The sequence below is a fragment of the Trachypithecus francoisi genome, unplaced genomic scaffold, assembly GCF_009764315.1.
Source record: "Trachypithecus francoisi isolate TF-2019V2 unplaced genomic scaffold, Tfra_2.0 Lachesis_group20, whole genome shotgun sequence".
Taxonomy (NCBI): domain Eukaryota; kingdom Metazoa; phylum Chordata; class Mammalia; order Primates; family Cercopithecidae; genus Trachypithecus; species Trachypithecus francoisi.
Window position 1 is genome coordinate 63,509,437 of NW_022681466.1, and position 15,660 is coordinate 63,525,096.

General features: G+C 49.5%; 1 protein-coding gene across 8 annotated transcripts in view; it reads left to right on the top strand.

Moving 5' to 3' along the window:
• The window catches only part of PIK3R6 (phosphoinositide-3-kinase regulatory subunit 6), a 65,118-nt gene that overhangs the window by 32,538 nt on the left and 16,920 nt on the right, over window positions 1–15,660 (top strand). For 7 of the 8 annotated variants that reach the window (XM_033184582.1, XM_033184583.1, XM_033184586.1 and 4 more), the window contains 10 exons: window positions 740–896; window positions 3,698–3,784; window positions 4,113–4,536; window positions 4,913–4,991; window positions 7,082–7,204; window positions 10,876–10,986; window positions 11,287–11,377; window positions 11,716–11,786; window positions 12,432–12,522; window positions 15,395–15,510. In XM_033184582.1, coding sequence (XP_033040473.1) covers window positions 740–896; window positions 3,698–3,784; window positions 4,113–4,536; window positions 4,913–4,991; window positions 7,082–7,204; window positions 10,876–10,986; window positions 11,287–11,377; window positions 11,716–11,786; window positions 12,432–12,522; window positions 15,395–15,510 — 1,350 coding nt within the window. Of the gene's footprint in view, window positions 1–739; window positions 897–3,697; window positions 3,785–4,112; window positions 4,537–4,912; window positions 4,992–7,081; window positions 7,205–10,875; window positions 10,987–11,286; window positions 11,378–11,715; window positions 11,951–12,431; window positions 12,523–15,394; window positions 15,511–15,660 lie in introns of those variants that run through there. The other variant, XR_004430832.1, reaches the window with a different exon arrangement.

The window sequence follows — 15,660 nt, forward strand, 5'->3', positions numbered from 1 at the left end:
GGCAGAGATTGCAATGAGCCGAGATCACACCACTGCACTCCAGCCTGGGCGACAGAGCAAGACTCCGTCTCAAAAAATAAAAAAAGTCACTTTCTCAGGGAGGCTTCCCAGATCACACAATTTAAATAATTTAGCTCCTCTCTCAAATTCCACATCCTCCTTTTCTGCTTTATTTTCTCTTTGGTGCTTATTGTTGTTATTTACCATACCATAAATTTTATTTATCTTGTTGATTGCCCCCTCCTCCTGCCATATACACACGATAATAGGAGCTCCCAAATTTTTGTCTTTTCGTTTGCTGCTGTATCCCAGCTCCTAGGACAACGCCTGGTGCAGTGAGCTGTTCTAAGTGCTGGAGATGCAGCTGTGAACAAAACACAAAATTCCCTGACTCCCTGGAGTTCACAATCTAGTGGGGGCTAGAACATGGATCCAAGTGCTGGGCGACGCTTTTAGGAGGTGGGCTTCAGTGGCTGTCCCTTTCCCTCTGGGTAACAGATGGTACAGACCAGCAGTCTCCCCCAGTAGCGTGTGAGGGGCAGAGGGGAACCCCCACTTGCAGGGCAGGTGTGGGGCCCTGAATGTGAGATCCAGAAGCCTTTGGGGGAAGCTCCTGCCAGTCCACCAGGGGCAGCGGGGAGGTGTCACCTTGGGCTGCCAGGGCCCTGCGGACTTGGCTTAGGAGCTGGGGTGCATGGGCGCTGGGCCAAGACCCAGGCTCTGCGCCCCTCCCGGACAGGCCAGCCCTCGCCGCACCCTGGAGCACTATTTCCACGCCGTGGTGGCCGCCGTGGAGCAGATGGCCAGTGAGGCCAGCCCGAGCCGGGAGGGACACGTGGAGAGGCTGGAGGAGATTTACTGCTCGCTGCTGGGGCCCGCGGAGGGGCCCAGAGGTGGTAAGCGATGGGCGATTGGGGGACCCTGCCAAGGGCCCCGCGGGGGCAGCTCACTGCGCCGCAGGGGGCGCCAGAGAGCAGCGCTGGACCTGCCTCCGTCTGGGTGCCTGGCTGACTCCCAGGAGCCTGGGTACTGGGGGCAGCCTGCGGATTTGGCAGGACCTGGACTAAGAAGGCGGGTAATTAGGCCAGGAGCGGTGGCTCACGCCTGTTATCTCGGCATTTTGGGAGGCCGAGGCAGGCGGATCACCTGAGATCAGGAGATCGAGACCAGCCTAGCCAATATGATGAAACCCTCTACTAAAGTAGTAGAGGGTTTAGTCTTTACTAAAAAAAAAAATCAACCGGGCATGGTGGCGGGCGCCTGCAGTCCCAGCTACTCGGAATGCTGAGTTAGGAGAATCACTTGAACCCAGGAGGCGGAGGTTGCAGTGAGCAGTGATCGCACCACTGTACTCCAGCCTGGGCGACAGAGCAAAACTCCATCTTAAAAAAAAAACAAAAAACAACAACAACAAAAAAAGAAGGCGGGAAATTTGGTCCTGATAAAAGCTGTTACCCACAGAGCCCCTACTATGCTCCAGTTGCTGTTCTAATCACCTTACATATATTTAAATATATTGCCTATACTGTATTAAATCAATGAAACCTCACAGTCAACTTATAAGCCAGAGACTATTATTATCCCCATTTTACAGAGGATGAAACTGAGTTAGAAAGAGGTGAAATATCTTGCCCAAGATCACGCAAGGCAGTAAGAGGCAAAGGCAAGGTACAAATCCAGGCTGTCTAGTTCACCACTCAGCTGTAGTAATCAAAGGATTTGATCGTCCAAGGACCAGAGTATCTAAAAGGGCAGATGAGTCAACATCGTTTATATCTGGTATCATAGAGTTTTACTCCTCACCCTTCCCTATTTGCGTATTTATAAGATAACGCCTTATCGTATGCAAGGCATAATGTAGGTAAGATAATGCCTACCCTGACTCAAGCCCCATGTGGATGGGGACATCTGAAATAGCCCAGAGAAAAATCCCGAATATATGTTTCCTGGCTGTTGTAGGATGGTTCTGATTTGGGTCCTGTTTCATGGTCGCCCAAAGTATCATGGAATGTGTCAGCCCTACATGTCCCAGATATGCATGGTCTCTGATCGTGCATCTGTAGTTATAAGGCATGGGGTTAAGGACTGGAATCCACTAGAAGAGGTTACTGTGCCAGGCCCTGGGTTTGAACTTGGCAGCCCAGGTTGGGTGGAGGCCACAGCAGTTGGGTGAGGTGGGCAGGATAGTCCCTGCCTCAAGACTCCATCTTCGAAGTTTTCCACTCTTTTGCTTTAATATTCTACACTGCCTCTGATCCCACATGGAAAAACCTGCCCCTGCACCCCAAGCTGGAATAAACCCTGGGGCCAGCCTGACTTTGCTCCCCTTGTGGTCCCTTGCTAACACTCACCAGTGACTCTGCGTGGATCAGGCAAGATCATCTGGGCTGCTCCCAAGCCACATCTAAGGGCACCTGTCTCCTGCCCAGACTTGCCCTGTGCATTTATTTTATTATTTATTTATTTATTTATTGAGACAGGGTCTCACGGTGTCACCCAGGCTGGAGTGCAGTGGCACGATCATGGCTCACTGCAGCCTTGACCTCCTGGGCTCAAGTGATCCTCCCACCTCAGCCTTCCAAGTAGCTGGGACCAAGCCAGGCATCTGCCACCACACCTGGCTTAGCCCTGTGCCTCTGAATGACCAGGCAGCACCCCCGTCAAGCTCCTGTGGCTGTAGGGGGCAGTATGGAGCAGTGGTTATAAGCACTGTGTTGTGGGTAAGAGCAGGGACTCTGGAGCTGAGCTGCCTGGGTTCAAGTCTTCACTGTGCTATTTACTATGTGACCTTGGGCCAGTCATTCAACCTCTCCGTGTCCTGGCTCCTCCCCTGTAAATTGAGGATAATAATGTCACCTGTTGCCCAGGGCCATTGGCAGGATCCAGAGAAATGATTACACTGTGTGCCAGGTGAGTAGAATAAGGCCTGGCAGGCAGTAGGTGCTCAGTGAATACTAGCTGCTCTCCCCTAAGAAGCTTGCAGCCTCAGGAGGGGGATGCCACAGCAATATAGAAATGAAACAAGAATACAGAGCCAAATCCTAAGGCCACATGTGAGGTGTGCCCAGTGTGCAGACAAAGTCTGCTTGGAGGGAATGACCACCGTGGGCCGCTGGAGTGGTCAGAAAATATTCTAGAAAGAGGAGCAGGAAGAAGGGCTGGTCTTGGTCTCTCCCCTGGACCGCCCGGGGTTCCTCCTGCCCCCAAACTTTGCTGATGAGTTCTTGTCAGCAGCACTGACAGCAGCGAATGTTAATTGAGTGTCTGCTGCGTGCAAGATATTGGAAGCAGCCCTGAAAAGGGAAGCGGTCTTTCCTGCCTTGTCTGGATGCAGGCAGGGCATTTTAAGAACAGTGGAGAAGCCAGTCTGGTGGCCGCACAGGGCTGAAGGCATGGCCAGCATAGGAGAATAGGTTGGAAAAGGCCTTGTGAGCTGGTTTGTGAAGATCCCCTAAGGGCTGAGCTAGGTTTAAGGAAACATGGCTACTAAGCATTGTTGGACAGGGAGGGGACAGCTGCACTGTTGGGCCCTGGATGGGCTGGTGGTGGCAGAGATGGAAAGGCAGACCAGATGTGAAGGAGAGAGTCCCTGCCACCCCTCTAAGACCCTGCACAGGAGCTGAGCAGGATGGGGAGGGCAGATGGGGAGGGTCCCATGGCCTCCTCCATGGCCTCCATAGCCTGTTCCTTTCTGCAGGTGACCCTGTCCAAGAGCGGCCACCAAGCATTCCCCTGCCCAGCCCCTACATCACCTTCCACCTGTGGACCGGCGAGGAGCAGCTCTGTACGTGCCTGCGCAGCTGTCTGGAAACAGTGGTATATGTCTGTGTCTGTGCGTGTGCATATGCGTGCATGTGTGTGTCAGTGTGTTTGTGTGTGTGTGTGTCTGTGTGTGCATGTGTGTGTGTCTGTATGTCTGTGTCTGTACGTGTGTGTGTGCATCTGTGTGTCTCTGTGTCTGTGTGTGTCTCTGTGCATGTTCCTATGTGTGTCCTTATGTGTCTGTCTGTGTTTCTGTGTGTGTGTGTATCCTCTGAGGAGGACTGGTTGGAATCAGGAACACAGCCCTGCCAGCCTTACGTGTCCTCACTGCCCTTGTTCCCCCATCCCAGGGAAGGAATTGGTGCTCTTCCTCCGCCCAAGATCCCAGCTGCGCCTCAGTGCTGACTTGGAGGTCTTGGATCTGCAGGGCCTCCGGCTAGACCGGGAGTTGGCCCGGGTTTCCGTGCTGTCCACTGACAGTGGCATCGAGCGGGACCTTCCCCCGGGGGCTGATGAACTGCCTGCACCCAGCAGCCCTGAGATAGAGCGAGCTGGGCTGCAGCGCAAAGGGGGCATCAAGAAGCGTGCGTGGCCCCTGGATTTCCTGATGCCTGGCGGCTGGGACGGGCCCCTAGGGCTGCACCGGAGGACAGGCAGGCCCAGTGGGGATGGGGAAGTGCTGCCCGGTGTCTCCCGGCTGCACACAGCCCGGGTACTTGTACTGGGAGATGACAGGATGCTGGGGCGCCTGGCCCAGGCCTACCACAGACTCAGGTGGGGCCCCAAGGTGGGGACTGGGGGTGGGCGCTGGTCAGGGGCACAGGTGGGCCTGGCATGGGCTGGTGAAGGATCACAGGGCGGCAAGAGAGGGTCGGGAGGCAGAGGCCAGGGTGGGGCAGAGGAGGATGCCACACAGTGCCAGCAGCCGTCACAGAGCACCGCAGTCCCTGCTTTGTGTTTGTTAGCTCCGTGAACCCTCATCGCCATCCTGCGAGGGAGACATTACTGTACGCATTTTGTAGATGAGAAAGTAGAGGCTCAGAAAGATGACACAAATTGCCCAAGGTCCAGAGATAACAAATAGCAGAGCCGAGTCTCTTTGAAGCCAAGCCCCGCCCCTAACCTCCTCTGCTTTGCTGCCCGTTGCTAGGAAACGGGAGACCCAGAAGTTCTGCCTCACTCCCAGACTCAGCCTGCAGCTCTACTACATCCCCGTGCTGGCACCTGAGGTGACTGGACCGCGGGGTGGCGGTGGCGGGCCAGAGACAGGGCAGGCTGGGCAGGGGCACACCTGCAGCCTCGCATCCCCCACATCCCCGGCGCAGGGACTAGAAAAAGCATCCTTAGGATGTGGAGGCGGGACAGCCGTCAGCAGTCTTCTGTTTCAGAGGCTGCAGACGGTGCTCTGGGGGCTGAATGTGGCCAGAGATTGGGTCTCTCTCTTGATGGCAGCCTGCTTGCTGCTGATATTCGTTTTGTTTTTGTAGGTAATGGAATTAGTTGCAAAGTTCTCAAACACAGGGCTCTCTCTCTCTCTTTCGCTCTCTCTCTCATACACACACATACACACAAACCCCACACCTTCTGGTATGACATGAAAGGAAATTTCAGGCAGTGAAGTCCATTCATCTAGTTGGGGGCACAGAGCCACACTTGCAGGTCTTCCTTCCTACTGCACACTCCACTTCCTACTGCACGCTCCACTTCTACTGCACATGCCACTTCCTACTGCACATATCACTTCCTACTGCACACGCCACTTCCTACTGCACACGCCACTTCCTACTGCACACTCCACTTCCTACTGCACACACCACTTCTACTGCACACGCCACTTCCTACTGCACACTCCACTTCCTACTGCACGCTCCACTTCTACTGCACACGCCACTTTCTACTGCACACGCCACTTCTACTGCACACACCACTTCCTACTGCACACACCACTTCCTACTGCACCCGCCACTTCCTACTGCACACGCCACTTCCTACTGCACACACCACTTCCTACTGCACACTCCACTTCCTACTGCACATGCCACTTCCTACTGCACACACCACTTCCTACTGCACACACCACTTCCTACTGCACACGCCACTTCCTACTGCACACTCCACTTCCTACTGCACGCTCCACTTCTACTGCACACACCACTTCCTGCTGCACACACCACTTCCTACTGCACATTCCACTTCCTACTGCACACTCCACTTTCTACTGCATGCTCCACTTCCTACTGCACACACCACTTCCTACTGCACACGCCACTTCCTACTGCACACGCCACTTTCTACTGCACACTCCACTTCTACTGCACACACCACTTCCTACTGCACACTCCACTTCCTACTGCACACGCCACTTCCTACTGCACACGCCACTTCCTACTGCACTCTCCACTTCTACTGCACGCGCCACTTCCTACTGCACACGCCACTTCCTATTGCACACACCACTTCCTACTGCACACGCCACTTCCTACTGCACGCTCCACTTCCTACTGCACGCTCCACTTCTACTGCACACACCACTTCCTACTGCACACACCACTTCCTACTGCACATGCCACTTCCTACTGCACACTCCACTTTCTACTGCATGCTCCACTTCCTACTGCACACACCACTTCCTACTGCACACGCCACTTCCTACTGCACACGCCACTTTCTACTGCACACTCCACTTCTACTGCACACACCACTTCCTACTGCACACTCCACTTCCTACTGCACACACCACTTCCTACTGCACACACCACTTCCTATTGCACACTCCATTTCTACTGCACACGCCACTTCCTACTGCACATGCCACTTCCTACTGCACACTCCACTTCTACTGCACATGCCACTTCCTACTGCACACTCCACTTCCTACTGCACATGCCACTTCCTACTGCACACTCCACTTCCTACTGTATGCTCCACTTCTACTGCATGCTCCACTTCCTACTGCACACGCCACTTCCTACTGCACACGCCACTTCCTACTGCACACGCCACTTCTACTGCACATACCACTTCCTACTGCACACTCCACTTCCTATTGGGAAGCAGTAAGGTCAAAGACATACTTGTCTCTCCCCTTTTAAAGTCGGTATTCATTTTTCAATGTCCCTGGTGAGTGAACCTCAGCAAAATATATTCTAGCTTCATCTGAGTTTATAAAACAGAACAACGATGTGTCTTCACATGCAGAAATTGAGGCCCCAAGAGGTTAAGTGACTTGGCCATATTCACACAGCCTAGGCTGATGGCAGCTGAAAGGCAGAGCTGGAGAGAGGGTCTGACGGGGTCTGCCCTATCTGCTTTCCCCCAGAAACCTGCAGCATCCAGGCAGCCAGAGCTGGGAGAGCTGGCTACATTCCTGGGCCGCGCAGACCCGTGGTACCAGAGCAACATCAACACGCTGTGCCCCGCCATCCACAAGCTGGCTGAGATGGTAGGGGAGGGTGAGGGTACCTGGGAGGGAGACAGGGAGGAGAGCGGGATCTGGGCAGAGGGGAGAACGGAGGAGCCCAAGTGGGCAGCGAGGGTGAAATGGGGGTGAGAGGGGGCTATCTTTTTGCTGCTGTACTTGACCCTTGACCTTAAGAGTCGGGTGGGATGAGGCAGGAAGGGAATTCGAGAGAGGGGCCCTAAACAGCTAGTGGCTTTGAACTCACTCGGAACACTTACCAGGCACTTACTTTGGATCATACCACCGTGGAAAAGATTAAGTAAAATATTCTTTCATAAGTGTGTAGGGAAGTTATATTCCTTCTTGTGTGAGCTTCCTGTGATCTTTTTTCTTTGTTTTTAATTATTTATTTATTTATTTTTGTTTTACTTCAAGTTCTGGGATACATGTGCAGAACGTGGAGGTGTGTTACATAGGTATATATGTGCCATGGTGGTTTGCTGCACCTATCAACCCCTCATCTAGGTTTTAAGCCCCGCATGCATTAGGTATTTGTCCTAATGCTCTCCCTCTCCTTGCTCCCCACCCCCAGACGGGCCCTGGTGTGTGATGTTCCCCTCCCTGTGTCCATGTGTTCTCATTGTTCAACTCCCACTTATGAGTGAGAACATGAGGTGTTTGGTTTTCTGTTCCTGTGTTAGTTTGCTGAGAATGATGGCTTCCAGCTTCACCATGTCCCTGAAAAGGACATGAACTCATTCTTTTTTATGGCTGCATGGTATTCCATGGTGTATATGGGCCATAATTTCTTTATCCTGTCTATCATTGATGGGCATTTGGGCTGGTTCCAAGTCTTTGCTATTGTAAATAGTGCTGCAATAAACATACGTGTGCATGTGTCTTTATAATGGAATGAATCATTTTTCTATGATTGTAATAGCTGATGTTTCCTGAGCACTTATGCTGCACCGGGCACTGCTCTAAACACTTACACACAGGGCGGCTCATTTAATTCCCACAGTAGCCCAGAGGCAGGTGCCCCTGTTGGTAGGTACTCTTGTCACCATAGCCCCGTTTTACAGATCAAACAACTGAGGCACAAAGAGATTAAGTATCTTGCCTGAAGTCACAAAGTGAGTGGTGGAGTGCCACTTGGAACCAGGCAGCTTGACTCCAGAGCACCCTCTCCTAACCACAAACCCACGCTGCCGTATCCCAACCGTGGCTGGCAGTGGAGAGGGAACTCACCTTTTACCGATTTGAAAGGGCTTTTATATAGTAAGACAATTCTACCCTTTTTGTCGTCACATATGTTGCAGATTTTTTTCCCACGGTTGTAACTTGCCTATCTACTTTTTGACTTGCGGAAGTTTAATACTTGGATGTCGTGAGACATACCGCTTTTATTCTTTACAGTTTCTGCCTTTGGAGTTGTGCTTTCAAAAGCTTAAATAAATGTTCACTGATAATTTACTTTAACACTTTCCATGTCTCAATTTTTACATTCAATTAATTGCCTATCTGCAATTAATTTTAGGGTTTAGTGTGAAGTGTGTTACTTTATTTTTTCCAAATGTTGAGCTAGTTGTCCTCAAGCTATTTTGCATAAACCATCTTGCCGCAGCAATTTGAAATGCCACTTTTATCATTGGCTAAATACTTACATGTGCCTGTATTTAGCACGTGATACTTACATGCGCTTGTATTTAGTACGTGATCCTTACATGTGCTTGTAAGTATTTAGTACATACGTACTCTCTCATTGATTTATTCATTTCTGTACAAATTAGCCTTTTGATATTTTAATATCTGACTATAGAAGCCTGCCTACCCCATTATTCTTCTTTTTCAAAACTTTTCAGAATATGCCTATTTATCTTCCTGATAAACTTTAGAATTTCAAGTTTTGTTTTTGTTATTATTTTTAATCCTATTGGATTTCAATTGAAATTTGGGGAGAATTAGAATCTTTAGCATATTGAGTTTTTCTCTCTAGCAGCATGGTATAGTTCTTTATTTGTCAAAGTGTCCGTATATAACCCTTGGTATAAGTATGAAGTTTGCATCATACAGCTTCTGTCCAATTCTCACTAAATTTATTACTCGTATGTGATAGTGTTTCTTACTATTGCGAATGCTATCTTTATCCCATTATATGAGTAGTGCCTGAAGCTAAAAGGAAGCTATTGATTTATACATATTTATTTTAGTTTTAAAAACTGCAGTAAAAAATGTAACATTAATTTACCACTTTTACATGTCTGCTTTTTAACTTGCCACTTTACTGAGCTCTCCATTTTGCGTTATCATTTGATTGATGAGGGTGTCTTCTTACATATTTTATTCAAATAAGGACATTTAGGGATGCACATTTTCTGGATTATACCTGATCCGAAAATGTCTTTGCATACACACAGAGACCATTTAGCTGGGTATTAAAATACTCTTTCCTTGAAACTTGGAGGATATTACAGTGGGAACATTTGATGCAGGCCCCATTGGTGCTCCTTTGCTGGTAGCAATTTTTCTCTGCCAGGACACTGTAAGATTTTGGTTTTCCCTTTCTCCTTGTATTTAACAATTTGAAAGGCCCTATGCTTACTCCAAAAGCAATTGCCACATGAAGAGACCAGAAACATTGTGAACAATGACAGCATTATTAGAATATGTTCATAGCTCCTTAGTGTGACCCTTTTGAAAGGAACAATATTTCAGTACACCAGATGTGAGAGTCAGAAGAGCTCTTACAGGACCGGATATGAGTTGGATGAGATCAACTCTGAGCTTCCTTCTAACCCTGACACTATCACATTCTATGTAGATGTTCTGAAAACCCAGTCACTATGCTTTATCATCATATGGGACCAGGGAAGGACTGGAAGACAAGATGCGTCGTCCATTCCCAATAACACACAAACCTGAATTATTTTATTTTATTTTAAGACAGAGTTTCACTCTTTTTGCCCAGGCTGGAGTGCAATGGCACAATCTTGGCTCACACCTCAACCTCCGCCTCCTGGGTTCAAGCAATTCTCCTGTCTTAGCCTCCCAAGTAGCTGGGATTACAGGCATGCACCACCACGCCTGGCTAATTTTGTATTTTTAGTAGAGATGAGGTTTCTCCATGTTGATTAGGCTGGTCTCGAACTCCCGACCTCAGGTGACCCTCCCGCCTCCGCTTCCCAAAGTGTTGGGATTACAGGCGTGAGCCACCATGCCCAGCCAATTAGTTTATTAATAGATGCAGGGACCACCAGAGCTGAAAGAGACATCAGATCATCTGGTTCAACCTCTCATTTTCTCTAGAAGGACATTCAGACGTCAAAGAGTTTGAATAACTTGCCCATACCTGCCTGGTCAATGGCAAGTAGCCCATCCATGCCTAGAACCCAGTCCTGGCTCTCTCATTAGCTTCACTCTCCAGCATCTTGTCTCCCCCAATCACTTAACACAGTGCGTCACACATAGCAGTGCTCAGTAGTCTCTGTAGAACTGAAATTAGTCAGATTCCCTAGGGAGGCAGGGCTCTGGACAGGAATATTTTGATTGGGAGTAGAAATTCAGTGGCAGGAAAGGTTTGGAATGTGTTGAAGGATGCACTGGGTTAGTGAATCCCAGAGATGTAGGGACTTGGAGTTTCTCTCTGAATAAAATGGCATCTCCCACAGTGGCCTTGGAGGAGATGGTGAAGACATTCCCTGTCTCCCTCACAGCCTCCTTCCTTGGACTCATCCCAGACTGTGGACCCCTTCATCCTAGACGTCATCACCTACTACATCCGCATGGGCACCCAACCCATCTATTTCCAGATCTACACAGTCAAGGTAATCATCCTATTGGAGGCTCCAAGGGACCCCAGGACCCCACAGATTAAATACTCAGGCTCGGGGGAAACACTGGTCACCAGGCCACAAATCATGAACACACCCAGACACTCTTGGTTATTAACGTTACCTTCTTCATCTCTAAATGAATCAGATCGTTATTAATTTCAAGACCTCAAATCCAAGAAGTAGGTCTTCTTTATGTGGAAGGGTTCTCCATGGCCCTGGATCTCTGGAAATCAGGGATAGAGTGATTTGGAAATCACACCAGGAAATGTCACTCTCCCTTCCTCTCTCCAGATCTTCTTCAGTGACCTGAGCCAAGACCCTACTGAGGACATTTTCCTCATTGAGCTGAAGGTGAAGATCCAAGATTCTAAATTCCCCAAAGGTAAGCATCTGCCTCCCTTTTCCCAAAGGTCATCCTGACTCAGCTTCTCCAAACTCTCATCCTCTCACCTCTCACCTGATGATGCCTGTACCCCCACACCCTCAGTGCTCGTTCCTGCTCTGTTCCCTGCCTCTGCTGAATGCCAAGGCTGCCCTTGATCCCCTCCAACCCCCCAAAGACTGAAAGGCAGCCTGGCCCCCTGAGGTGTCGCCTTTCCATCCAGGGAGATGGATGGATGGGTAAACCCAGCAGCTCAGCTCCTGCCCTCAGAGAGGTGGGGAAGTCAGGGCGAGAGGGCTGGGAACCTCCACCCCAAGCCTCTTCTCATCTCCCCGCAGATGGCTTTTCACCCAGGAGGAGAGGCGTGGCCGAGAGCCCAGGGGCGGAGCTCTCCCTGTGCTACCAGAAGGTCAGCATGCATGGGCGTGGTCAGTAGGTGGCCAAGAGGTACAGCTGGAGAGAGCAGGCTTCGAGGACAAGCAGGGAAGCAGACAGAGCCAAAGGAAGCTTCTGCCTCTTTTCTTGAAGCTGTCTGCAGAGTTCCCCAGCCTTCGAGGAGTTTTGCAGGGATGAGTGGGTTAAGTTGGCCTTACATGTAGACCAGGAGGTGATCTGATTTAAGGAACAAGGGGCCTGACTCCTTCCTAAAAAATATCTTCCTTGCTAGCTGACCAGATGCTTGAACTGATTTCACTGGAAATTTATTCTTTGGGGTCTGGAAGGCTGAACATACTTCTAGGGCTGGGAGTGCTGTAAACCTTTATCTGCTAGCCCTTATGGGACCGTAGTGACATAGACAAAACAGGGTCTGGCACAGTGGCTCATGCCTGTAATCCCAGGGCTTTGGGAGGCTGAGGCAGGAGGATCACTTGAGCCCAGGAGTTCAAGACCAGCCTGGGCAACATAGTGAGACCCCGGCTCAAAAGAAAAAAAAAAAAAAGACTCTCATGGCAGGGGTGGAAAACAGGGGAGGGGCAAGACTGTGGACGTGGGGATGCGTGGGGAAAGGGTATGTCCTGAGGACCTCCACCTGTTCCTTGATCCCCCTCCCCAGGCCTTGCTCAGCCACCGGCCCCGAGAGGTCACCGTTTCCCTGCGGGCCACTGGGCTGGTCCTGAAGGCCATTCCAGCCAGCGACACAGAAGGTGAGGAACGGGGAATGCAGAGCAAAGAAAGAGACAAGAGATGAGAAGGGCAATGCTGGGGAGAGGGCAGAGTGGCAGGAGAAGGGGGAGCCCTCCCAGTCATGGAACTGGAGTCAGGTCCAGGGCTTGGTGACTGCCTTCAAGCTGCTTGCTGTGGGGTCACCCAGATTCTAGCACTGGTCGCTGGCTTGAGCCTCAGCAGCCTGGTGAGACATAGCTGGAAGATGGAGGACTACAGGGAGGGGTTGCAGTTGGCCTCCTGCCACAGAATTGGGCCTGCAGGGCTAGTTGTCTTCTGTTTGGAAATTTTGGACTTTGAATGTCATTCTAAAAAAAAAAAATGGAGACAATAGAAAATACCAATTTATGTGCACATAGTAAATTATAAAAATTAGCGTATGTTGTGAGCTCCCTGGTCTCCTAGAATAATGCAAAAGATGGCAATATGGATTACTAACATTGCAAACATGCACCAGAGGCCAGGCATTGAAGCATGTGAACCCTAGGAAATAGATATTATTAGTATTAGCAACTTTTTACTAGAGAGGAAACTGAAGGAAAGAGAATAATGCACCCAACATCACGTCTGCGAGGAAGAATCAGAACTGGAATTCAAACCCAGGTATTCTCATGCAAGAGCCTATGTTCCTTACCACTGCCTCCCCTAGAATTGCTAACTCTCAACAGACTAGACTTACGGGATGTTTATCTGGTGATGCTTGTAGAAGACCGTTTTGGAGCAAACAAGAAAATTCACCCAGGCAGAATTATATCTTGTTTGCCATCTATTCCATTTGTCCATGACGTGTCCTGGCATATAGTAGATACTTGATCAATATTTCGGGAATAAATGAAATGCTACTTTACACTCAAAAATTTGTTTTAAAAATGAGTGAACACATTTGGAATATTCCAGAAGAAACACGGAATGAAAATACACGTGAGCCAGGCTGGAATGCTTATGGGGAAGCCAACTCTGATCCCTCCTCTCCTCTCCAACCACGAGTATTTACTCCGTCTCTGAAATCCACTATGGCTTTGCTAGCATTCCAGTTATGACGCCTTTCTGACAATAATGCATTTGTGTTCATGTGTGGGTGTCATCGTTTCACAATTTCCTTAGCGTCTGGCACAAAGAAGAAACTCAAGAAATTATATCACTTCCTAATGAAATTGCTTCCAGGCAAGTTGAATCTGTGGATGACATATGAAACTGCATCACAGCAGGACACTCTTTCCCTGCAACTCTTTTTTTTTTTTTTTTTTTGAGACGGAGTCTTTCTCTGTTGCCCGGGCTGGAGTGCAGTGGCCAGATCTCAGCTCACTACAAGCTCCGCCTCCCGGGTTTACGCCATTCTCCTGCCTCAGCCTCCCAAGTAGCTGAGACTATAGGCGCCCACCACCACGCCCGGCTAGTTTTTTGTATTTTTTAGTAGAGACGGGGTTTCACCATGTTAGCCAGGATGGTCTCGATCTCCTGACCTCGTGATCGGCCCGTCTCGGCCTCCCAAAGTGTTGGGATGACAAGCTTGAGCCACCGCGCCCAGCCTCCCTGCAACTCTTTAACACCATGAAGGAGACGTGTACTCGTGGCAGCAGCTCTTAACCTAGAGGTGCTCAGGAGCAGGTTGTCAAGGCAGCAGGGCCAGAGCCAGATGGGCAGGGCCCAGCTTTGCCACTGACTATCTGTGTGACCTTGGATGTGTGACTTGTGTCCTTTCTACCGGTTTTGTTTCTTTTTTTCTAAAATGGAGATAATAAGTGGCTAATAATTTGTGTGCATACAGTAAACAATAAATGTTAGCTCTTATTGTTCAAACTGTATTCCTTCCATTTCTCTCACAGACTGTCCCCACTCCCAGCCCTACCCTAGACCCTATCAGTACCAGTCTGATGAGGCCACCCTCGGTGGAGCAGACTTCTACAAACCCTCTTTAGTTGGCAGGGAGGGATGAAGCCTACCAGCAGGCGCACAGTAATGATTTTTGACACATTATAGACTATTAAGCAACCCCAATTCTACTAAAAATACAAAAAAAAAAGAGTTAGCTGAGTGTGATGGTGCTCGCCTGTAATCCCAGCTACATGGGAGGCTGAGGCAGGAGAATCGTTTGAACCTAGGAGGCAGAGGTTGCAGTGACCGAGATCATGCCACTGCACTCCAGCCTAGGCAACAGAGTGAGACTCTCTCAAAATATATGTATATAATATATATGTGTATATATACACATATATACGTATGTGTGTATAAGTACGTATATATGTGTATATATGTGTGTATATGTATATATGTGTATATATACATATGTGTGTATATATGTATACATATATACATATATATACACATATATACATGTGTGTGTGTATTCGTGTATATATGTGTGTGTGTATATATTTACACACACAAAAAAACTATAATGAAAAAGGAAGTCAAAGAAACACTCTACCTGTTGGCACTACTGCCCTCCTCACCCACTTGGAGCCTCTGTCCTGCACAACATCCCTGGGCAGGTGCTTCTTGCATTCGTAGCATGCCCAAGAGCTGCAGGAAGTTCAAGAGAACTTCTAGAACTTTATTCCTTTTACAAAGGGTTGCAGGAGGACATAATGAAAGGGTGGCATGGGGATTTGGGTTGGTGATGGCCACTGACCTGAGGATATAGAAACTTGGGGATTCACCGGGGAAGGAAGAAGGATGATTGAGAAGGAACCGTAACTTGGCTGGGACCAAGCAGATTCAGGAAGTGGAGGCCCAAGAAGGAGTGAGAGGGCTGGGGGTGTGAAGATGGGTTCATGGAGATCTTGAGACCTAGAATCTCAAAATCCCCTACTTCCCTGGAGGTCCATTTACAGCCCCACCAATCTCATTCAGTTTCAGGGTCTCGCCATTGCCCCCTGCCTGCTGCTCCTGTCACAGACCACACGTGTCTGAATGTCAGTGTGACAGAGGTTGTCAAGTCCTCCAACTTGGCGGGAAAGTCCTTCTCTGTAAGTACTGAGTAGACTGGGAAAGGGAGACGGCCGGCCGGGAGCTCAGAGTCGACTGGGAAAGGGAGATAGGTGCCCGGGAGCTCAGAGTCGACTGGGAAAGGGAGATAGGTGCCCGGGAGCTCAGAGTAGACTGGGAAAGGGAGACAG